This window comes from Pelobates fuscus, chromosome 1 (assembly GCF_036172605.1).
Source record: "Pelobates fuscus isolate aPelFus1 chromosome 1, aPelFus1.pri, whole genome shotgun sequence".
NCBI classification, from domain to species: Eukaryota; Metazoa; Chordata; class Amphibia; order Anura; family Pelobatidae; genus Pelobates; species Pelobates fuscus.
Window position 1 is genome coordinate 496,463,654 of NC_086317.1, and position 25,747 is coordinate 496,489,400.

At 46.9% G+C, this 25,747-nt stretch overlaps 1 protein-coding gene across 1 annotated transcript in view; it reads left to right on the plus strand.

Annotated features, from left to right (window-relative positions):
• Nucleotides 1-25,747, plus strand: part of LOC134586278 (dynein heavy chain domain-containing protein 1-like) — a 153,749-nt gene that overhangs the window by 67,655 nt on the left and 60,347 nt on the right. Inside the window, exon 8 of the mRNA XM_063441766.1 lies at nt 16,854-16,979. Within this exon, the coding sequence (XP_063297836.1) occupies nt 16,854-16,979 (126 nt within the window). The remainder of the gene's footprint in view (nt 1-16,853; nt 16,980-25,747) is intronic.

Consider the following 25,747-nt stretch of genomic DNA (forward strand, 5'->3'; position numbering starts at 1 on the left):
GCGGGGGCAGGGGAAGTGGAGGTGGGGTTGATGCCGCATTTACCGGCGGAGGTTTTATTGGGAAACGATCTGGGGAGGCTCACTTCTGCTTTTGAGCCCCAGTCGCCCACCACAGGGGAGGTCAACCCTGTAGTCACCCGACAACAGGCCCGCACCCAGGACCACAACACACTGCCGGAGGTCCAGGTAAGCAACCCTACCCCCCCTCTAGAATGTGGCCCCTGGGCCCCCCCTAATGAATTTGTAGCTGAAGTTGCAACAGACCCCACGCTTCAGGTGTATAGGGACAAGGTTGTCACGGGTCTCCCCGGGGCGGAGGGAGAGAGGTTTATCTGGGATAAACAACTTTTGTACAGGGAAACAAGCAAGCAGATTACGGGGTCAGACCCGATAGCGAGGAGACAGTTAGTGGTACCGCAGCGGTACCGGGCTGAATTACTCCGGATAGCGCATGATATTCCGCTATCCGGACATCTAGGGGTTAGTCGCACCAGGTACAGACTAACTCAGAGTTTCTTCTGGCCAGGGATTAGCCAGGAAGTACGCAAATATTGCACGACCTGCGATACCTGCCAGAGAGTGGGAAAAAGGGGAGACCGCAGGAAAGCTAAACTTCACCCCTTACCCATAATAGAGGAACCCTTTAGCCGAATAGCGGTGGATCTGATAGGCCCCCTCAATAAAGCTAGCCCGTCAGGAAAAAGGTATATTTTAACGGTAGTAGATAATGCCACCAGGTATCCAGAGGCAGTGGCTCTGACCAACATCCACGCTGAAACGGTCGCGGATGCCCTCATGCGGATATTCTCCCGGATGGGATTACCCAGGGAGATTATCTCGGATCAGGGTACCCAGTTTACCGCAGAATTCACCCAACACCTCTGGAGGATCTGTGGCATTAAGCCTATTATCAGTGCCCCTTACCACCCCCAGACGAACGGGCTCTGCGAACGATTCAATGGTACCTTGAAGCAGATGCTCCGAACCTTCGCAGAGACCCACAAGGACTGGGAACGATTCCTGCCGCACCTCCTATTCGCATACCGGGAGGTGCCGCAGGAATCCACAGGATTCTCCCCGTTTGAATTATTGTTTGGGAGGAGGGTCCGAGGCCCATTAGATCTTATTAGAGAGCATTGGGAGGGAGACTGGAGCACAGATGGCACCCCCATCATACCATATGTGTTGGCTTTCGGGACCGCCTAGAGGCGCTGACCAAGACGGTAAGGGAAAACCTTCAGGAGGCCCAGACCCGCCAGCGCACATGGTATGATCGGGGAGCCAGGGACCGTAGCTTTCAGGTCGGGCAGAAAGTACTAATTTTAAAACCCGTCCGACATGATAAGTTACAGGCCGCCTGGCAGGGCCCATATAAGGTGGTGGAGCAAAGGTGTGACACCACCTATATTATCGGCCCCTGCACAGGGACTGGGGGGCGACGCATGCTCCATGTGAACATGCTGAAGCCCTACCACGAGCGTACTGAGGAGGTAACCGCCATCTGTGCCCCTAACACGGAAGAGTTTGACAGCTTACCCCTCCCCGATTTGCTGGGGGATGGGCAGTTGTCCGGGGATTTAGGGGAGGTTGCGCTGGGAGATCGGCTGAGCCCACAGGAGCGGATCGAGGGACAGCAACTATTAGAAGAGAAACGCGACACGTTCTCTAATGTACCTGGATACACGCCTCTGGCAACTCACCGGGTCGAGACCCCAGGACAACTACCCATGCGCCAGACGCCCTACCGCATCCCAGAAGCGGTACGGGCAAACATGCGTAAGGAGATCGACGAGATGCTCCAACTGGGGGTGATTGAACCCTCAGACAGTCCTTGGGCCTCTCCTGTAGTCCTCGTACCAAAGCGAGACGGTACGACCCGCTTCTGCGTGGACTATAGGAGATTGAACGAGAAGACTGTATCCGACGCCTATCCGATGCCCCGGATAGACGAGTTACTGGACAGAATGGCCAGGGGCCAATACCTCACCACGATTGACTTATGTAAAGGTTATTGGCAAATCCCCCTGGCCCCAGACGCCATCCCGAAGTCGGCCTTTGTCACCCCATTTGGCTTGTACCAGTTTAAGGTCATGCCATTTGGGATGAAAAACGCCCCAGCCACCTTCCAAAGGATGGTGGATCGGCTCCTGGATGGATTTCAGGACTATACCTGTGCCTACCTGGACGATATTGCTATTTTTAGCAATACGTGGCAGGAACATTTAGCTCACATAGGAGCTGTGCTAGATAGGATAAGGGAAGCAGGTTTGACCTTGAAGCCGGCCAAGTGTAGTATCGGAATGGCTGAGGTACAATACCTGGGACATAGAGTAGGGTGCGGTAAACAGAAACCCGAGCCCGCCAAAGTAGAGGCTGTAGCCCAGTGGCCCACCCCTAGGACTAAGACCCAGGTTTTAGCATTTCTAGGGACAGCGGGGTATTACAGGAAGTTTGTCCCCAATTATAGCGCCCTGGCCAAACCCCTCACTGACCTGACCCGTAAGAACCTTCCCCGCCAAGTAAACTGGACCCCGGAGTGTGAGCAGGCATTCCAACAATTGAAAAATGCACTGATAAATGCCCCTGTCTTGACAGCTCCCAATCCAACTAAACGTTTTCTTGTTCACACAGACACTTCTATGTTTGGATTGGGGGCAGTACTGAGTCAAGTCGGGGCCGATGGCGGAGAACATCCAGTGGCTTACATCAGTCGCAAACTGTTACCTCGAGAAGTAAGCTACGCCGCCATCGAAAAGGAGTGCCTGGCTGTGGTGTGGGCCCTAAAGAAACTGCAGCCCTATTTATATGGACAGCCCTTTTCCTTGCTCACGGATCACAACCCGTTAGTCTGGCTGAACCGGGTGGCTGGGGACAACGCCAGGCTGTTGCGCTGGAGATTGGCGCTACAGCCTTTTGACTTTAATATCCAGTACCGGCCGGGTAAGCAGAATGGAAATGCTGACGGGTTGTCAAGACAAACTGACTTAGAGAAATGATCCGTGAGCCCCCGGACATCCCCAAGCCGATCCGTGTTGGATCAGACTGTGTATGCCGGCTTGTGGGCAAGGGGGAGCAGTGTAGCGGATTAATACCGGGCTGTCCTACCACATGTATGGGAATAATTGTATTTGGTCATATTGCTGGTTTAATGTATGTGAACATGTATAGAAATCATGGTATCCGGTTATACTGGCAGTTGAATGTATGTAAAGAACTGTATTCCTCTGGTTGTTCGGTAGAATCAGTCAAAATAAAACAAGGGAATTAAACTACCGAACAACCAGACCACCCTGTGTAAAGTGTGCCTTCAATTACCGTTTGCAACAATGTTGCAAACAGGTAATTACCTATTCGTGCAGTGGGGTCTTTATCCTCTGGGTGGCCGCCATTCGGGATACAAACACGTGGCGGCAGCCATCTTAACCTGCCGAATAGCGGTGTTTTGCCGTCGAGTGTCTGGAACCGAAATCGGACACTTGACTAGGCAACCACCGCTGAGACCTCCAGACTCCTAATACTTCGTGGGGAAACTACCGAACGGCCCGCCGTTCGGTAGAACGGACCCCACGAACTAGGGGATTCATCCGAATCCCCGTCAGGCCACTTAACAGCAATACTTCACCCGTTTATATTCGCCTGTTTGTGGCCGACCGCAGGGCCAAAATGCATGGAACTGTTTTCGGATACTTTACCCCTGCGGTCGGTCCAAACTTTAAAGTCTCATAACTCCCGAACGCGTTATCCGAATAGGCTGATTTTTAAATATGTTGGTCCTCCAGACTATATCGGATTTATGGATGTACCCCAAGTATTTAGGGTACATCCAAAACTTGGGGGAAATTATGTACAGGATAAGAGGATTATGATGCTAGAGGAGGGGAGGAGACCTGTGGGAGGTTACTGTTTGTAGATTGGATAATGTCTTAAGTGATAGAACCTCCTCTCTTGCATGGGAGAGGGCTATATAAGGAACTGTGGAATAAAGCTTGTCAGTTCTACTCCTGAAACTGTGTGTCGTCCAGTTATTGGGATTGCGATGGGGATATTGCTGTATTACTCTACCTGCTAGAAACCTTGCCTGCGGACTTATCATCACCTTGTTCCTGAGCCTCACTGGGATCTCTAGTGGAGAATAGCTGTGCAAGATCGGCTCTCCGCTACACCAGATATACAGGGTTAGTAACTAGCTATATCCCAGATATACAGGGTTAGTAAATAGCTGTATCCCAGATATACAGGGTTAGTAAATAGCTATATCCCAGATATACAGGGTTAGTAAATAGCTGTATCCCAGATATACAGGGTTAGTAAATAGCTATATCCCAGATATACAGGGTTAGTAAATAGCTGTATCCCAGATATACAGGGTTAGTAAATAGATGTATCCCAGATATACAGGGTTAGTAAATAGCTGTATCCCAGATATACAGGGTTAGTAAATAGCTATATCCCAGATATACAGGGTTAGTAAATAGCTATATCCCAGATATACAGGGTTAGTAAATAGCTGTATCCCAGATATACAGGGTTAGTAAATAGCTATATCCCAGATATACAGGGTTAGTAAATAGCTGTATCCCAGATATACAGGGTTAGTAAATAGCTATATCCCAGATATACAGGGTTAGTAAATAGCTGTATCCCAGATATACAGGGTTAGTAAATAGCTATATCCCAGATATACAGGGTTAGTAAATAGCTGTATCCCAGATATACAGGGTTAGTAAATAGATATATCCCAGATATACAGGGTTAGTAAATAGCTATATCCCAGATACACAGGGTTAGTAAATAGCTATATCCCAGATATACAGGGTTAGTAAATAGCTATATCCCAGATATACAGGGTTAGTACATAGCTATATCCCAGATATACAGGGTTAGTAAAGAGCTGTATCCCAGATATACAGGGTTAGTAAATATCTATATCACAGATATACAAGGTTAGTACATAGCTATACCCCAGATATACAGGGTTAGTACATAGCTATATCACAGATATACAGGGTTAGTACATAGCTATATCCCAGATATACAGGGTTAGTAAATAGCTATATCCCAGATATACAGGGTCAGTAAATAGCTGTATCCCAGATATACAGGGTTAGTAAACAGCCTGTAACGGATCACCTGGCACCCCAACTGGGTACCTCCTAGTGCTTCCTGAGGGCTCCAAGCACTCCACTCAACACCATAAGCACTGCAGACTCCACGAGCCGTCTCCTACCCCCATGGACCTACGACAAGGCTCCAGGCTCCTTCAGAGAGCGAAGCAGGAACAAGCTCTTAAAAGAGCTTAGTGATTATAGCCAGCATATATACAGCATATACACAGCATATAGCAATTACCAGTGTAGATGCAGCCTTTTCCCCCACACGAGACGAGGCTCTATGTTGAGGGTAAAACAGGAACATAATGAAGTGAGGGTTTTTATACAATTTTATACAAGTTCTCCCACAAGGTTACCACCCATGTGGACCTCGTGGTACACAGAACTCAAAGTTACAAAGCCAATCAAAACACTCTTGTACAGTTAGGCACTCCCAGATAATGTACACAAACCCTCCCCTCTGCCAGTGATACAATTAACACAATGGACTTACTCAACTACCCACAGGCAGAAAACACACATTTTTCACAAAACACAGAAACCACCCCAAAACACCACATATCCCTACAAATTATACATCCATGGATAGCCCTGATCTGGGTGAACAACATATCCAGAAATCACCCAGATCAGAGCAGTGGTTCAAATGTTTTGTGAAAGTCAAATTTGACCGACCGCAAACATGGCTTTCATGCCTAAAACAGTTCCACAGATTTAGGCTGTGCGGCCGGTCTATCTTCTCCTCTATCCTGGAGATCATTGGCTTAACTGGGTGTGGTAAGCCAATTATCTCCAGTAACAGGAAATATCTCTAAGTCCAAAAACCGTTACAAAAACCACATAAAAATACATAACTCTTATAATACAATGTTTAACCTATATGTTCAACATATCCTCAGATAGCTTGGATCTGAGCACTCAATATGTCCAAAAACGCTCAGATCTCACGAATACAGTTGGATCGTCATGGGGTTAAACAATAGCAAGGGCTGATGAGAGATTGAGGAGGGACAAAGCAGCCAGTTTCAACTAGTCTGGCAGTGTCCCTGGGACAACGCCCAGCTGGAGAACAATGGACAGGAAAAAGGGGGAGGGGAAGAGGCACATTTTCCCATGGATTTAAAGGGGCAGAAAAAGTGTCCCAAAATCCAACAAGTCACAGGGACCATAATCACAGGGCAAAAGGCTAGCCATTAGTCCTCTCCAAGAACAAGTGGCGAAGGGCACTTCGTCACACATCTCCCCTTTGGGAGGTAGACTAACCAGGTACCTGACCTTCTGTCGGTCAGTGCCTGAGTTAGCCAGAGCCTGGTGGCCGGCTCTGGCCTCTGTGTCCCAGGTCGCTGAGTGGGGGGTTAGCACACCTGATCCCTCTGGCGCAACTCGGCAAAATGCTGGTGAAACTTGGGGGGCAGAGGCCAGCGGCGCTCTGCCCTTATACCAGCGCTTCTGCTGGGGTAGCCTGGATGGAACTTGGCTGGGGAGGGGAGACATCGCTTACCTCCTCCTTCTGGTATTCCTGTGAGGGTAGTTGGGGATCTGGACCGGTTGTCCAGCATTCATGTAGGTCGGGTGCAGAGACCACGGTCCCATCTGCACCATCTGGGATATTAATGTCTCCCCTTTGTAGGGTAAGCTGCCGCTGCGGAGAGAGGGCGATATGCTCCTCTCCATGAACCACATGCTGCCGCTGGAGAGTGAGACTGATCGTCTCCACTCCCATAACATTGTCCTGCTGCTGGGGAGAGAGACTGATTGTCTCTGCTCCCTGTAGGACACACTGCTGCTTGGGGGTGTAGCAGAGAGCTGTTCTTTCACAGGTTAACTCCACTAAAGATCCCAGTGAGGCTCAGGAACAAGTAAATATATACCATAGAATAATAATCACAGCAAGCAAGGTAATCCACGAATATCCCAATACAGATCCCAATGACTGGACGACACACAGCATCAGGAGCAGAACTGACTTTTAATACACACAACCTTCTTTTAAAACATTCCCCCATGCAAGGGAGGGATTCACCATAATTAGTCCAGTAGCCAATAATGTAACAGTTACCTCCCACACATCTCCTCTCCTCAGTGTGACACATAATCCCATTAAACATACTGTAGTTTTCCCAGAATTCTGGATGTACCCCAAAACAAGCAGCTAGAATAATACTTTGGGTACCCCCTGGGTGACTAACATATTCAAAATTCATCCAGATCGGACCAGGGGTTCAGGAGTTAGGTGGAAGGTGTAATTTGACCGACCGCACAAGAGGTGGTATCCGAAAAAGGCTCCATTTGTTTTGGCCCTGCGGTTGGTCTCCGTTCGGTAGTTAAAACATACAGTAATCCTTGCCATCCACAGCTGATCTTATATTCGTATGTATTCCCTTGTTCGGTACATTTATTTTACCGAACGAGGGGCTGACTAGTCCCTCCGTTTGGGAGTTATGGAGCTCTGGAGGTCTCAGCGGTGTTCAGGTGTTTGAGTGTCCGATTTGAGTTCCAGACACTCGACGACCAAACACCGCTGAGATTTTCTTGCGTAAGATGGCTGCCGCACGTGGTTCATATGCTGAACAGCGACCACACAGGCACATACAATATATCAATTAAGCTGCGGTTTACAGAGTGTGAACGCTTAACGAGGCGCACACTTCTCACTGGGGTGGTCTGATGGTTCGGTAATTTCATTTGTATGAAAACTACCGAACAATCATACACTTACAGATATACAGGGAAACAATTACACGAATACATTTTCAATACAAATTCTTGAGGACAACCTTAATGCAATCCGCTACAGTGGGGAAGATCGCTTGTCTCTACTCCCAATACAATACGGCCGGTTGCCTCCTCTTCCTGCAGAACACACTGCTGCTGGGGAGGGAGACCAGTTGTCTCCTCTCCCTGAAACTCACCCTGCCGCTGAGGAGTGAGACTGATTGTCTCCACTCCCTGTAGGGAACACTGCCGCTGGGGAGGAAGGACGACTCCTTGTGCTTCCTGGGATGCACACGGTTGCTGGGGAGAAAGACCTGTTGTCTCCTCTCCCTGGAACACACTCTGCCGCTGGGGAGGAAGGACGACACCTTCGGCTCCCTGGGATGCACACTGCCTCTGGGGAGGAAGGACGACACCTTCGGCTCCCTGGCACTAACACTGCCGCTGGGGAGGAAGGACGACACCTTCGGCTCCCTGGAACTTACACTGCCGCTGGGGAGGAAGGACAACACCTTCTGCTCCCTGGGGCACACACCTTCGCTGGGGAGAGAGACCGATTGTCTCCTCTCCCTGGAACTCGCTCTGCCGCTGGGGATCTAGGTTGGCTGCCCAGCATCCCTGTAGGGCCAGTAGAGAAACCTCGGTCCCATCTCCACCTGCCATCTGGGGGTCTTCCCATGACCAGTCTATGCTGTCTCTCCTGCTGAAGGGTTTGTGACGGTAGTAGAAAATATCCCCGTCAAGCATTCCCTTCTTCCCATAAAAGTAAAATCACCCAATATTCCACAAGTAGAAATATCCCTGGAATCGCCGAATAATCCACACATGAGCCAAAACTTAATGCTGGAACAAGACTGATTTACTGGCACACAGAACTCACAATTTATGCAACACAAAACTCCTCCTCTGGGCCAGGCTAGATAATTGAGTTTTAGCAATATACATAGCTCAATTATCTGCTGGCCAGAACATTTACAGTTTAACATACTTTTTACCTAACATTCATAACTCTAAAACCATACATCACATTCACATAAAATTACATATTCACAATCAATCCATTCAGGGGAACAACATATAAATAAAATGGCATGAATCAGACCAGGGGTTCAAAAGTTAGTAAAGTATCTTTTAAAACCCCTGTCAGCATGGCTAAATCTGGCTTAAGCAGATTTTATAGAGGCCTCTATCCTGGAGACAAAGGGGAAAGTAATTCAATTATCCAGGGCTAGAGGCAGACTCCATTAACCACATGGTTACAAAAAGACATAAAACCCTTTAAAATACATTCATTCTTGACATTTGGAACCGAACAATATAGACCTTAGAATAGCAGGGAGAGAATTAAACTGAAGCATATAGGCAATTGCATAAAAGTCCTTCACAGGGTTGTAGGTCTGGGTCTGCCGGGAGGGTAAATGGGGGCTGAATCGAGCAGAGCATGGTTACTAGGTGGATCATGTCTGGTTTCACCTCGTTGTCATCAGCCCAAAAGTGCATGCCCATCCTGTAGTCAAGAATGTCCCAAAACCTAAATTCCTCTGTGCTGCTGAAATCAAGCTTCTCCCCCATGGCATCCAGTAGTAGACCAGGGCCATCGTACTCATCACCCTCAGGCCAGTCGAGCTCCTCCATCCCGGGGGTATGCTGCACCGTATGCCACCATAGGGCCTGGTAGGCATCCTCCAGCCAAATTTCCTTCCATACCAGTCTCTTGAGCTCTGTCAACCACTCGTCCAGAGGTTGCTCTCCTAGGAAAGACATTCGTAGAGCCACTTGCCTTTGTTGCCGCTGCTCTTTACTGGGGAGTCTCTCGTCTCGCTGATGCTGCACATCCTACAGGGCTTCGTCCCAAAGTTCCTTTCTGGTGGCCTCTCGGTAGTCCATCATGGCCTCTTCTGATATAGGCCCATCCTGCAGGGTCAGGATCTCCTGCAACCTCCAGTCAGGGCCGGCGCGTCCAAAAGGCGGCACAGGCGGCCGCCTTAGGGCGCACCGGCTCTGGGGGCACAAGATTTCGTGACCGGCAGGAGGGAAGCGCTCCCTCCTGCCAGGTCACCTTCTGGACCCCGGGCGGGCGGCAGCGTTCTTATGAGAGGCGGCGAGGGAGCTCTAACCTGTCTGCTATGCTCCCTCGCGCGCCGTGTGCTGATTCTGCGGGAGCCGGAATATGACGTCATATTCCGGCTTCCGGCATCAGCAGACAGCCCGCGAGGGAGCAGAGCAGACATGTTAGAGCTCCCTCGCCGCCTCTCATAAGAACGCTGCCGCCCGCCGCACTGAAGCCCCACTGGACCCCAGGGACACATCCACACCAGCTCTCTCCAGGTAGGGAGGCTGGGTGGATATTTATTATTAATTTGTGTGTGTCTGAAAGTGTATGTGTGAGTGTGTGTGTCTGTGAGTGTGTGTGTCTGAAAGTGTATGTGTGAGTGTTTGTCTGAGTGTGTGTGTCTGTGTATGTGTTTGTGTGTGTGTGTTTGTGTGTGTGTCTGAAAGTGTATGTGTGAGTGTGTGTGTAAGTGTTTGTCTGAAAGTGTATGTGTGAGTGTGTGTGTATGTGTTTGTCTGTGAGTGTGTGTCTATGTGTGTGTGTGTCTGTGAGTGTGTGTGTGTGTGTGTCTGTGAGTGTGTGTCTGAAAGTGTATGTGTGAGTGTGTGTTTGTCTGTGAGTGTGTGTGTCTGTGAGTGTGTGTATGTGTCTGTGAGTGTGTGTGTGTATGTGTTTGTCTTTGTGTGTGTATGTGTTTGTCTGTGAGTGTGTGTCTGTATATGTGTGTCTGTATGTGTCTGTCTGTGAGTGTGTGTGTCTGTGCATGTGTGAGTGTGTGTATGTGTCTGTGTGTATGTGTTTGTCTGAGAGTGTGTCTGTGTATGTGTTTGTCTGTGATTGTTTCTGTGTGTGTGTGTGTGTGTGTGTCTGTGTATGTGTTTGTCTGTGAGTGTGTGTGTCTGTGTATGTGTGTATGTGTCTGTCTGTGTCTGTGAATGATTGTATGAATGTGTGTCTGTCAGTGTATGAGTGTGTGTTTGTGAGTGTCTGTCAAATCAGTGAGATTATGTTTGTGATTGAGTTTGTGTCTGTCAATGAATGAGTGTGTGTCAGATCAGTGAGTCTGTGTCTGTCAGTGACGTCTGTGTGTTTGTCATTGAGTGTGTGTGGCTGTTAGTGAGTGTAGCGTGGCGGAGCGGAGCGGAGTACAGGAGCTTCTGTTTCCTGTACCTGGTCACTGAGAGAACACTTCCTGTCAGTCCAGCCAGCTACAGAAAACTGAAGCTCCTGTAGAGGGTCTGCTCCGCAACGCTACAAGACAAGTAGGAGGCATACCAGAAAGGGGAGTGTGACCGCTAAGAGGGTGGGGGGTGCACCAAGGGACAGAGAGGGGAGGGGAGAGAAAAACCAAGGGACAGGGAAAGGAAGGGGAGGGGAGAGGAACACTAAGGGACGTCATATTCCGGCTCCCGGCATCAGCAGACAGCCCGCGAGGGAGCAGAGCAGACAGGTTAGAGCTCCCTCGCCGCCTCTCATTAGAACTGCTGCCGCCCGCCGCACTGAAGCCCCACTGGACCCCATGGACACATCCACACCAGCTCTCTCCAGGTAGGGAGGCTGGGTGGATATTTATTATTAATTTGTGTGTGTCTGAAAGTGTATGTGTGAGTGTGTGTGTCTGTGAGTGTGTGTGTCTGAAAGTGTATGTGTGAGTGTTTGTCTGAGTGTGTGTGTCTGTGTATGTGTTTGTGTGTGTGTGTGTCTGTGAGTGTGTACCTGAAAGTGTATGTGTGAGTGTGTGTGTGTGGCTGTGTATGTGTTTGTCTGTGAGTGTGTGTCTGTGAGTGTGTGTGTATGTGTCTGTGAGTGTGTGTGTGTCTGTGAGTGTGTGTCTGAAAGTGTATGTGTGAGTGTGTGTTTGTCTGTGAGTGTGTGTGTGTCTGTGAGTGTGTGTGTGTCTGTGTATGTGTTTGTGAGTGTGTGTGTCTGTGTATGTGTTTGTCTGTGAGTGTGTGTGTATGTGTCTGTGAGTGTGTGTGTATGTGTCTGTGAGTGTGTGTATGTGTTTGGCTCTGTGTGTGTGTATGTGTTTGTCTGTGAGTGTGTGTCTGTATATGTGTGTCTGTGTATGTGTGAGTGTATGTATGTGTCTGTGTGTGTATGTGTTTGTCTGTGAGTGTGTGTCTGTGTATGTGTTTGTCTGTGAGTGTTTCTGTGTGTGTGTGTCTATGTGTTTGTCTGTGAGTGTGTCTGTCTGTGTATGTGTGTCTGTGTCTGTGAATGATTGTATGAATGTGTGTGTCTGTCAGTGTATGAGTGTGTGTTTGTGAGTGTCTGTCAAATCAGTGAGATTATGTTTGTGATTGAGTGTGTGTCTGTCAATGAATGAGTGTGTGTCAGATCAGTGAGTCTGTGTCTGTCAGTGACGTCTGTGTGTTTGTCATTGAGTGTGTGTGGCTGTTAGTGAGTGTAGCGTGGCGGAGCGGAGCGCAGTACAGGAGCTTCTGTTTCCTGTACCTGGTCACTGAGAGAGCACTTCCTGTCAGTCCAGCCAGCTACAGAAAACTGAAGCTCCTGTAGAGGGTCTGCTCCGCAATGCCACAAGACAGGTAGGAGGCATACCAGAGGAAGGGGAGTGTGACCGCTAAGAGGGTGGGGGGTGCACCAAGGGACAGAGAGGGGAGGGGAGAGAAAAACCAAGGGACAGGGAAAGGCGGGGGAGGGGAGAGGAACACTAAGGGACGGGGAAGAGGGAGGGGCTGGTTAGGAGGCACATAGGTAAAGATGTTAATTTTAGAGGGGGGGGGAAATGCATCTTCGCCTATGTACCCAAAAATCCTTGCACCGGCCCTGTCCATTCCATCCGTATGGGGGGTCATCGTTCGTATGACGAACACAAGGCGGCGGCCATTTTGACACGTGACGGATCAGCGGTGTCCGGCGAGGATTCTATGGAACTAATAACGGACACTTTATCTACCGAACACCGCTGAAGACTACCGACCGCCCTTCTATTTCGTCAAGGCATACGAACCCCGGTCCGTTCGGGAGTTTGTAACGTAAGCATGGACTTAACCCAGATAGCTATCCCATGGAGTCAATTGTATACCGAAAAACTTGTGAAAGACTTTGACTCCATGGCGATTGAACTGTGTACATTGGATCTGAGTGCTATTCGGTAGAAATATGCACTCAGATCCAGGCTATCTGGGGATACGTTACAGGAAGCACATACATTCGGTATTTTCAGAATTATGTATTTTATTGTATTTTTATTGTTTCACTTAAAATGGCGATTTGCCTCTATCCCTGGAGATAATTAGGTTTTCTTCCCAATTATCTCCAGGCTAGAGAGGAGGGATTTATGTGTGTAAAGGGGAGTGCTTATACCTAAGCCACTGTGATTGGCTACTGTCCAATATGTGTTACAGTCTTCCATTTGGTCCCCTAGGGGAGTGTCCACCAGGTGGGAGACCTGCATAAATACCAGGCAGGTAGCCCCCATTAAACAGAATCCGGTTTTACCCTCAAGGTGGAGCTTGGTCTAGTTTGTGGGGGGATTGCTACTGGGAAAGTGCATTTTGTGTATTCCAGCCGTGGAAGGAGTTCTGCTATTTGAAAGTTTGTGAGTTACCGCGTTCCCTTGAACTCCGTTCGGGAGTTTAGCGCTTGGCCGTGCAGAACCTGCATTCCTATAAAGGGGGATTATCGCCTAAGCGGCGGCTTCATCTATTTCAGCGGTGAGTGTCTTAACAAACCATGAGTAAGAGACAAGGAGGATAGCAATATCCAAGTACCTCCAAAGAGTCAGACAGGTCCTGAAGTCCCAGCTCAATGGCAAGAACAAGATCCAAGCCCTCAACACATATGCCCTACCGGTCATCAGGTACCCAGCTGGAATAATAAGAGAAGAGCTGGTCACCATGGATGTCAAGACCAGAAAACTACTTACTATGAGAGGAGGATTCCACCCGAAATCCAGCACCCAGAGACTGTACACCTGCCGGAAGGAAAGAGGTCGAGGCCTGATGAGTGCCAAGGTCACAGTCCTGGATGAAACACAGAGCATCCACAAGTACATCACGGCTCCCAAAGATGAACTGCTAAGGGAATGCCTGAAACTTCAACAGATAGAGGAAGCAGAAAAAGAGGAGGTTCCCTGGCAAGACAAACCTCTCCATGGCGTGTACAACCGGCAGATAGTGGATGTGGCTCACGTGAAAAAATTCTACTGTGACGAACGCCCCCTTGCCTGGACATTCGCCACAGGCTCCTGGAGGAGTGTGGGGGCTAGCCTCCTGTCCACTAACAATGGGCCATAGAAAAGGCTGGTAAAAAGACTTGGTTCGTGGAATTATTTGTACCGTTCGGGAACCGAACAAACTCACAAACTGCGAACCACCTCTGGGCTTGTTAACCCCTTGTAACCTCTCCTGACAGTTCAATTATCATGTGTTCGGACACGGAAACTTCCGAACACCACTGTACTTTGACAAACGCCTGCTTCCTTCCCACACGAAAAAAGAAAAATGTATGGGAAGGAAGCAGGCGTTCGTCACAGTTCAGTGGTGTTCAAGAGTTTCCATGTCTGATTTCAGTTCCATGTGATTGACGCCCAAACACTGCTGCCTGCATTCCCCAGCCGCACAATTAGAAAACACGATAATTGAAGTGTCAAGAGGTTACCAGTCCCATGAACCAAGTCTTTTTACCAGCCTTTTCTATAGCCCATAGTCAGTGGGCAGGAGGCTAGCCTCCACACTCATCCAGGAGCCTGTTGTGAACATCCAGGCAAGGGGGCGTTTGTTACACATACCAGTGGTTGGAAAAGGCAGGACTGAAAGACAGCAATGAGGCACTAATCATAGCAGCACAGGAACAGGCACTCAGCACCAGATCAATAGAAGCCAGACAAGACCCAAGGTGCAGAGGACTCTGAGACAGTTCAGCACCTAGTAGCCGAATGCAAGATGTTAGCAGGAACAGCATACATAGAGAGACACAACTAAATTGCTGGGATTGTGTACCAAAACATCTGCACAGAATATGGATTGGACCTGCCTAAGTCCATATTGGAGATACCACAAAGGGTAGTCGAGAATGACAGGGCTAAGATCCTGTGGGACTTCAAGATCCAGACAGACAAGCAAGTGCTGGCCAACCAACCTAACATCATGGTGGTAGATAAGGAATGGAAGACTGCAGTCGTGGTGAATGTGGCAATACCCAGTGACTATAACATCAGAAGGTAAATGAAGAAGGTGGAGAAATACCAAGGATGTGGAAAGTGAAGGCAGTAGTAGTCCCAGTTGTGATAGGAGCACCCGGGGCTGTGACTCCCAAGGTGGGGGAAATGGCTTCAGCAGATTCCAGGTGGAACATCTGAGATCACTGTCCAGAAAAGTGCAGTTCTAGGAACAGCTAAGATACTGCGCAGAACCCTCAAACTCACAGCCCTCTGGTAGAGGACCAGAGAATGAGGAATAAACATACCACACAGGAGGGGTTAGAATATATATATATGTGTTTTTTTTTATATATATATTGTAGCGGAGCTGCAATGCTGAGACAGAGGAGAAATGCTGGAGAAAATTTCCACTGTAATCCTCTGGAGCTGGAAGGGAAGCGCTGGTTAGTAGATATAGCCCATTCCCCCAGTTACTGGACAACTCCGTTCTGGAAGTCAACTGATTTTATTTCGGCCACACACAGCACAGACCTTACATGGCCTCCTATATAAAAAATACATGGCGTTTCCTCTCAATATCCTCTGTGTCTGAGAGATAATTGCTTGAGAAAAAGCTATAACTCAATTATCTCTCAGGTACAGAAAAATCTACAATATTTTAAAACACCCCAAAAATGCATTTTAATATTTTAGAACCGAAAACAAACACCGACGAATGCTCCCCCTAGCTGTTTGGTTACGAACGCTCCCCCTGTTCGGTAGTTTATGCCTCCCGAACACCGTTGTTTGGGAAGTTGGATGGGCAGCGGTACCAGTTTACTGGGTGTTCGACGACCAAGCCGCCGACGACAATGCACCGCTGCCACCACTGCTCGGTAGACAAAATGGCTGCCAATTGTTTGAACACGTGCGTTCGGTTATACAAACGGCGGCCACACAGGGAAAGCAACTAAACTAATAACCAATTTGTGGTTAACAGCCGGGGGGGGGGTACTTAAAAGGTGCAAACAAGGGAACCACGCACAGTTGATTTTGTAAACGAACAGGGGTGTACACGGACAGCTGAACAAAAGAGAATACAACTGTATTAAGAGCGTCCATTCCGCTACATATATGTGTGTACTGTTGAGTAGAGATTTGATTTACATTTTTTATGTGTGTGTTTGTCATTGTGCCATGTTTTGGAAGGCGGCATCAGGTGGAGGGCTGAAGAGCCTAAACAAAGGGGAAGCGGAAGAGAGTTTGAGAGCTGTAAATATAAAACGAGTAAAAGAAAAGTGCTAAATATGAGATGCAAGCTTGCAAGTAAGAAGGGAGAAGGAGAGTTTGAGAGAGATGCAAAAAATAAAAGAATAAAAATAAAAGTGATAAAGGAGAGGAGAAAGTTGATAAAGAAGAAAGTAAGAGAGGTGCCCTCATTCAACAAGTGCAGCGTGTCTCTTCATTGAGGATGATGACGATTTCCATATGCTATGTTTTCTGTTAACGTTCCTACAACATATAGGCATTTGCTATGCTTTCATTCTGTATTAGTACTTAATAAGTTGGGTTTTCAATAGTAAAATTATTACATTGCTGTCTATGGGAAATTAGCTAGAACTAGGCTTCATAAACAATTAGTTCTTAAAGTCATAAACTACCTGTGTGTATATATACTCTCTCTCTCTCTCTCTCTCTCTCTCTCTCTCTCTCTCTCTCTCTCTCATTCCAACACCTACTAGCTCCACGCAGCGGACAAACATGGAAAACTAGATTTAGATTTGCACAAGTTTGTTTGGCTAGTACCTTTAGACCAGACTAGTCGGTTAGAAATCGGACATTCATTGCATCCTGTCTTGTTCTTTAGGTTGATTACTACTCAAAGAATTCTGACCAGCTCCAAGAGATCTTGGATTATGTGATTTCTTTAAATGCCATCGTACGAATGAATTTGCGGCCACCTTCTCCAGAGGAGGAGAATTTGCACTGCAAGGTAAGTTCCCAACTATCAGTTTTGCAAAGAGCAGAGCTCACAGTCACCCTTATGGGTGCTAGCAAATTGTGCGATGTGATATATGGAAAAATGGGTGTTATACTGCGTGGTGTGATATATAGAGAATGGGTGTTATACTGCGGGGTGTGATATATATAGAATGGGTGTTATACTGCGTGGTGTGATATATAGAGAATGGGTGTTATACTGCAGGGTGTGATATATAGAGAATGGGTGTTATACTGCAGGGTGTGATATATAGAGAATGGGTGTTATACTGTGTGGTGTGATATATGGAAAAATGGGTGTTATACTGCGTGGTGTGATATATAGAGAATGGGTGTTATACTGCAGGGTGTGATATATAGAGAATGGGTGCTATACTGCGTGGTGTGATATATAGAGAATGGGTGTTATACTGCAGGGTGTGATATATAGAGAATGGGTGTTATACTGCAGGGTGTGATATATAGAGAATGGGTGTTATACTGCGGGGTGTGATATATAGAGAATGGTTGCTATACTGCAGGGTGTGATATATAGAGAATGGGTGTTATACTGCGTGGTGTGATATATAGAGAATGGGTGTTATACTGCAGGGTGTGATATATAGAGAATGGGTGTTATACTGCGGGGTGTGATATATATAGAATGGGTGTTATACTGCAGGGTGTGATATATAGAGAATGGGTGGTGTTATACTGCAGGGTGTGATATATAGAGAATGGGTGGTGTTATACTGCAGGGTGTGATATATAGAGAATGGGTGTTATACTGCGGGGTGTGATATATAGAGAATGGGTGCTATACTGCAGGGTGTGATATATAGAGAATGGGTGCTATACTGCAGGGTGTGATATATAGAGAATGGGTGTTATACTGTGTGGTGTGATATATAGAGAATGGGTGTTATACTGCGTGGTGTGATATATAGAGAATGGGTGTTATACTGCGTGGTGTGATATATAGAGAATGGGTGTTATACTGCGGGGTGTGATATATAGAGAATGGGTGTTATACTGCGTGGTGTGATATATAGAGAATGGGTGTTATACTGCGTGGTGTGATATATATAGAATGGGTGGTGTTATACTGCAGGGTGTGATATATAGAGAATGGGTGTTATACTGCGGGGTGTGATATATAGAGAATGGGTGCTATACTGCAGGGTGTGATATATAGAGAATGGGTGTTATACTGCGTGGTGTGATATATAGAGAATGGGTGTTATACTGCGTAGTGTGATATATAGAGAATGGGTGTTATAATGCAGGGTGTGATATATGGAAAAAATGGGTGTTATACTGCAGGGTGTGATATATAGAGAATGGGTGTTATACTGCGTGGTGTGATATATAGAGAATGAGTGTTATACTGCGTGGTGTGATATATAGAGAATGGGTGTTATACTGCGTGGTGTGATATATAGAGAATGGGTGTTATACTGCGTGGTGTGATATATAGAGAATGGGTGTTCTACTGCGTAATGTAATATATAGAGAATGGGTGTTATGCTGCGTGGTGTGATATATAGACAATGGGTGTTATACTGCATGGTGTGATATATAGAGAATAGGTGTTATACTGCATGGTGTGATATATAGAGAATAGGTGTTATACTGCATGGTGTGATATATAGAGAATGGGTGTTCTACTGCGTAATGTAATATATAGAGAATGGGTGTTATGCTGCGTGGTGTGATATATAGACAATGGGTGTTATACTGCGTGGTGTGATATATAGACAATGGGTGTTATACTGCAGGGTGTGATATATAGAGAATGGGTGTAATACTGCGGGTTGTAATTGTGATGGACCCTCCGTCAATCAATGCTCCTAGTGCTTACCAAGGACCATCAGCACAGCACCAGACACCATAAGCACTGCAGACCCTATGAACCACCGCAGCTTGGTTGGGGTCTTGCCGTCTCCTACCCACCCTGGACCTATGACAAGGCTCCAGGATCCAGTGGGTGAACCTCTCTTCCTTCAGAGGAAGCAGGAACAGGTCTTAGAACCCAGGGGAGTATACATAGTATAGACATCCCAAATGTGATTATAGCAGTTCCCTGCAACACGAGACGGGGCTGCGAGTTGAGGTTAAGAAGGTCTGAAGGTCTGCAGTTTTTACAGCAAAGGTGACGCCCAGGTGGACCTAGTTGGGCACTGAATACAAAACATACAAACCAATTAAAACAGTAATTAACAGTACGACACTCCCACATACAGTACACAATCCCTCCCCTCTGCCTGTGATATAATTAAAGTAGTTAATGCATTAACTTAATTATCCCAAAACATAACATATCTCAATAAACCTTACATCCCCTAATCTGATCTGGGTGAACAACATATCCAAAAGATCAGATCAGGGGTTCAGAAATTTTGTGGAAGTCATATTTTTGCCCAGGCAAACCCAGGATTTCATGACCAAAACAGTTCCATAGAATTGTGTCAAAGTGCTGCAGGAGGACCGACCGGGAAACACAAGGTTTTCATGCCGAAAATAGTTCCAGGGCATTCGCGACTAAGTCCCCCTGAAGTCTATTCGGGGTTTTAGTCCATGCAAACAAGATGGCCGCCATCACGTGTTCGAATGGCGGCCACTTCGACTGTTCGGGAGTTCGAAAAAAATAGGCACAATTAGGGTTTCTCAGCCAAAATAAATTAAAGGGGCCGTAATCACAGGGTAAAAGGCTGGCCTTTAATTCTCTCCAAAAACAAGTGGCGAAGTTGATTTTGCCGCAGTGATACATAGAGTATGGGTGTTATACTGCGGGGTGTGATATTTAGAGAATGGGTGTCATACCGCTGTAGCAGAGACTTAATATCTCCACCGGAATCCTCTGGAGCCAGAAAGGAGGTGCTGCTTAGTCAGGGCTGGCCTTAGGCATTTTGACGCCCTGTGCGAAAAATCTTCACAGCGCCCCCCCCTCCCCCCCCCCCGTCATCCATGTATGCTGTAATGTTTGTGTTGTCTGTGTATGTGATAGTAGGTGTGATGACTGTGTGTGATATGTATGCTATGTGTGATATTTGTAATGGGTGTATTAACAGTGTGTGATATGCGTGTATTGGTTGTATGTGACACACACACACACACACACACACACAGAGTCAGACGGCCATACACACACACAGGAAGACATCCACACACACACACAGGCACACAAAGGCAGACAGTCTCACACACACACACACAGACACACACAGGCAGACAGTCAGTCATACACACAGACACAGACAGTAATACACACAGACACACACAGAGGCAGACAGTAATACACACAGACAAACACGCAGACAGTCATACACACAGACACACACAGGCAGACAGCCATACACACAGAGGCAGTCATACACACAATCACACACACAGAGGTAGACAGTCATACACACAGAGGCAGACAGTCATACACACAGAGGCAGACAGTCATACACACAGACACACACACAGAGGCAGACAGTAATACACACAGACACACAGTGGCAGACAGTAATACACACAGACACACAGTGGCAGACAGTCATATACACACACACACACACACACAGGCAGACAGTCAGTCATACACACAGACACAGACAGTAATACACACAGACACACACAGAGGCAGACAGTAATACACACAGACACACACAGAGGCAGACAGTCATACACACACACACAGACACACACAGGCAGACAGTCATACACAGACACACACACACAGGCAGACAGTCATACACAGACACACACACACACACAGGCAGACAGTCATACACAGACACACACACACACACAGGCAGACAGTCATACACAGACACACACACACACACAGGCAGACAGTCATACACAGACACACACACACAGGCAGACAGTCATACACAGACACACACACACAGGCAGACAGTCATACACACAGACACACACAGGCAGACAGTCATACACACACAGACAGTAATAAACACAGGCAGAGAGTCACACTCACCTGACAATCACACAGTTACCTGTGGAGTTCATTGTGGAGGCAGTGCAGCTCCTGGTGACTGTTTGGTGGGGAAGCAGGGACTCCTTCCTGCTTCCCCTGCAGCAGTTTTCCGGCGCTTTTAGCTCCGCCCCCGCCGCACGGTAAGCTCCGCCCCCGCTGCAAATTTAAAAAAAAAAAAAAATGTTTTTTTTTTTAAATCCACGGCGCCCCCTGCTCCATGGCGCCCTGTGCGGCCGCACAGCTCGCACACCCCTAAGGCCGGCCCTGTGCTTAGTAAATAAAGCCTATTCCCCCAGTAACTGGACGACACACAGTTCTGGGAGTCAACTGAACTTTATTAGCTCACACACGGCTTTTTATGTACAGCCCCATAGTGTGGGGTTTCAAGATCAAATTTACAGGGAATTTTCCCAAGAGGCTCTGGGTCTGAGAGATAATTGAGCTGGGAAAACATGATAACAATTATCTGTCAGATCCAAAATGACAAAATATCACAAAAAACATAATAAAACATTACAGGGAACCCACAATTCTTACATTCCCGAATAGCATGTGTCTGAGCGCATAACATATCCGAAAAGCGCTCAAATTGGTTCGGCGGAACGAGATCGCTATTCGGGAGAAATTTTGACCGGCCGACCTTGAGGTGATGCCCCAAAAGAGTTCCAGATAATTCAAGGCAGTGGCCGGTCTCTGTTCAGGAGTTCCGGCACGAACACCGACGGACGCTCCCCCTGGCTCTTAGGTAGATCCTGAACGTGGTTCGTTTAGTTGCGAGGGAAAGTATACAGGCAGCAGTACCATCTTGACCAGGATTCGCCAGGACGTGTAGCCAAAATTAGTTCCACATACTCGAAGACTAAGTACTGCAGCCTGTGTTTGGGAGACAAAATGGCCACTATGCACTGGACCATGTGCATTTGGTTATACAAACGGCGGCCACTCAGGGAAAGCACTCAATGTAATCCTTAATTGCACAAAAAACAGCTAGATATGAATTAAACACTCAGACCTATACTAGAGTGCTATACATTAAAATAAAGGGCACACATTTACTCTAAAATATTTAACTCAAACGATGAGTAGACACATATAAAAGGAAGAGAAAAAAAACACTCATTCAAAAGTGAATGGGATTCAATCTCACTCTAGAAGATTACCTCCTAAAGTAAACATAACAAAGAAAATGGTAATAACCTCTAGTAAACTAAAATTAAGCAAAGAAAATATATATAATAGGTATAAAGCTTACCCTGGATAGAAACACCATAGAAAGTTGTGTTAGTGAAAATCACATAAAGGTGAGGAATTATTGGATTTCCCCTATAGTTTATATTGCCAAACGAGACATATAGCCTCCCAGAGAGTCTGTATAGCAGGGTCGGCTACCTAGCTCTACACCCGTTTGTGCTTCTTCGTGAATTTATTTTCCACCAGTGAGCCATCTTGATATACTCTATTGAGACACTTTTTATAATAACCACAGTTTAACTCCAGTACCATATCGGCATTTCTACTATCGCTAGGTACCACGATCCCAGCTATATATACTACTTACAGATTTTACCGTTTTAGCGCGACTTGGTTTATTTAATTTTCACCTTTTGTACGGAGCAGTCTGTACTTATGTTCCGTTTCTCCTATATATTGGTCCACATATCGGATGTCCCTATAGTCTTATTTGGTCCTCTTTCGAGGCCTTACTACTATTTATTTTAGTGGACTTTATACGTATGTGCACATACAATATATATATAATTTTCTATGAGATTAAGGAACATATCCCCAGGTTTGTAATTCCTCACCTGTATGTGATTTTCACTAACATAACTTTCTATGGTGTTTCTATCCAGGGTAAGCTTTATACCTATTATATATACATTCTTTGCTTAATTTTAGTATAATAAAGGTTATTACCATTTTCTTTGTTACGTTTACTTTAGGAGGTAATCTTCTAGAGTGAGATTGAATCCCATTCACTTTTGAGTGAGTGTTTTTTTCTATCCCACTCTTTCAGTTGGTAGTTATTAACTTGTTGTGGGGTTAAGCCCCCTTGTTACCTCTTGTAACCTACTTTGGGGTTCTGATGTTGGCTAGTCCAACATCACCACTCCTATCTCATATCCACATATAAAAGGAAACAAGAAAAAACAATATAGTGTAAATCTATTTTTAAAAAAAATAGGTATCAGATGTATAGTACACGTATGTCAACTCTAGGGGAGGGGCTCAAATCCCATCAACAGTAGTGTCGTAGGTGACACTGCACCCTTTTGTGTCCAAAAATGATATCCTCAAGAAATGAGAGAAACGTGAGAGAAAACTTTCTGGTGTAGTATGGTCTATACATGTAAATAGAATTTAAATGCAAATATTTTGCTCACCTTTTTCAGAGCCACAGAAACCTGGCTCTGAGTATGTTGGCTTGTGTGCCTACAGAGGAGGTACCTTCCCTTCTTTAGCAGCAGGTAGTGGATAAAGTCAAGTAGGACTTAGAAATATGTATTTACTTACAAATCAAACAAATACAAAGAAAAAAGTATATAAATTAAAAAAACATACATACATAAATATTAAGTGTAATTGTACAAAATAATGCTTTTAGTCCGAGACGTGTTCCACCCGAAATTATGGGCTTTCTCAATCAGCTTATAATTTCCATTCGTTTTAGCTGCTTTTAAATATCCCTGGTCTTGAATCCTATTCATCCGTTTTGACGGCGTTCCTCCAATTGCAAGCCTGGATGAATAGTAGTAAATTCTTCCACCTGTTTCTTGTTTATATATAGTTAGAGTAATCGGAAGTGGCATTCCGTCCCAAATCGCGTCACTTCCAATCGCACTCTGGGTCCATACTACTTTGCAGGGTAGGTTCTTCTTGGTCAGATCATTGAGGTGTTTGGCAAGGGCGCTAAAGTTTGGAACAAACTTCCAAAAGTACCCAGGCCACTCCTAGGAAAGCTAGAACCTGGGTTTTGGTATGGTGAGTGAGTGGGCCACTAAGCTATGGCCTTAACCTTTGCCAGTTCGAGTTTCTGTTTCTCACACCCCAACCGGTATCCTAAATCCTGGACTTCTGCCATTCCAATATGGCATTTGCTCGGCTTGAGGGTTAAGCCGGCCTCTCTAATCCTGTCTGTAGCGGGACCTGGGTAACCCGGCTGGTTACCCCCGCTATTAATGTATTAAGAGACCCATTTCCCCCCAGTAACTAGTTTTGGAGGTTTAAGCACTGACAAACTTTATTGGGAAACAGGCTTCTTTTAAGCACAGACCCCCACAGGGGCTCTCCATTCAACATAACACAATCCCAGGCAGGAGAGTGCTGGGTTTCAGATAACCATCTCCCACTCTGGGAGATACCAACAGCACACAGGGTTACATCTTCCAACACATTACATACAGGGGGTGTAAACTTTGGGGCTTGGTGCCCCGGGAAGGAAAGGGGTCTCACAGGTAAATATATCGTTAGATAGCCCCGGGTCCCATCTGGGATCCCTGCAAATAGCTGGGACATCGGGTGACAGAGCCCGAGATACCAGCGTCTAAAGTCTGGGGCTCGAGGCTTTGTACATCCCGAAATCAGTTCCACATCAGTGCTTGGTTTGGTCTGGTGAATTCAAACTTTGCACCCAAACCAAGCAACAGCCAATCTGCAGAATGGCACCAAACCAATTTGCGCCAATCAGCGCTCAGGAAAGAGAGGGGTTTCGCGGCCCAATCAGAAGAAAGGGTGCCCAATCTGATTGCACCAATCCACTGAAAGGCGCAAAACCAATTTGCGCCAATCAGCGCTCAGGGAGAAGAGGGGTTTTGCCACCCAATCAGAAGAAAGGGCGCAAAATTTGAGTGTGCACTTCTGCTCTGATTGGTCGCCGGCTCCTTGCAGTGACTAATCAGCGCTCCCTCGTGCCGACCAACCAGGATAATGGCGCAAACCCAGTTTGAAATGGTGCTCCTTCTCCCATTGGTCGACACAGACTTCCACACAGCAACTGAGGCCCTGTAGCCATGAGGCCGACTCACAGCCCCAGGGATTTCCTGTTGGCACGCATCCGTCTCTCGGGTGGATATCCCCATGCTGGGATCCACCCGATAGAGCATTTCCCTGGGCAGCCACGAGCCTAGCCTCGTAGCTCACAGGTAGGGGTGTAAAAGTGATTATAGCTCTGTTGGAAGCAGGTAGGATGATCCCTGACACGTGGATCGAAGACAGTGCGCGCAGGCCGGTTCAGGATGCGAATGCTCCCCCTGGTGAGCATTCGGTGATATGAACCGGTGGCCATCCAGGGGAAGCACGTGCCGCTTGTTTCCCTTGTGGTCTGCAGTTCTAACCACACGTTCTAAATGGAGTATCTGGGGAGTTGAAGCTTGTGGTCCAATCGTTTTCACACCTCGTTAGCGAAGTGTGAAGATTCTAACTAAACATTCTAAATGGTGCCCTCGTGTGGTTAAAAAGTAATTTGCATTATTTAAGGGGGAAAATTAAAAAGGGGAAACACACATTCAAGGAGAGCACATCCACACATAGGAGAGGGCAATTCACAGTTAGGCAGCAGTCCCGCCACACAGCTCCCCCTTAACCAACAACGGGCATACACTGGGAAGTGCTCATGGATCATTTATCTAGGGCTGTCTGTCTGAACAGTCCGTCGGTATTGCCATTCTGCCTACCGGGTCTGTAGTGAATGGTAAAGTCATATGGTTGTAGGGCTAGGCTCCACCATAGCAGCCTAGCATTGTTTCCTGCAATCAGGTTAGGCCATACCAATGGGTTGTGATACGTGAGCAGGGTGA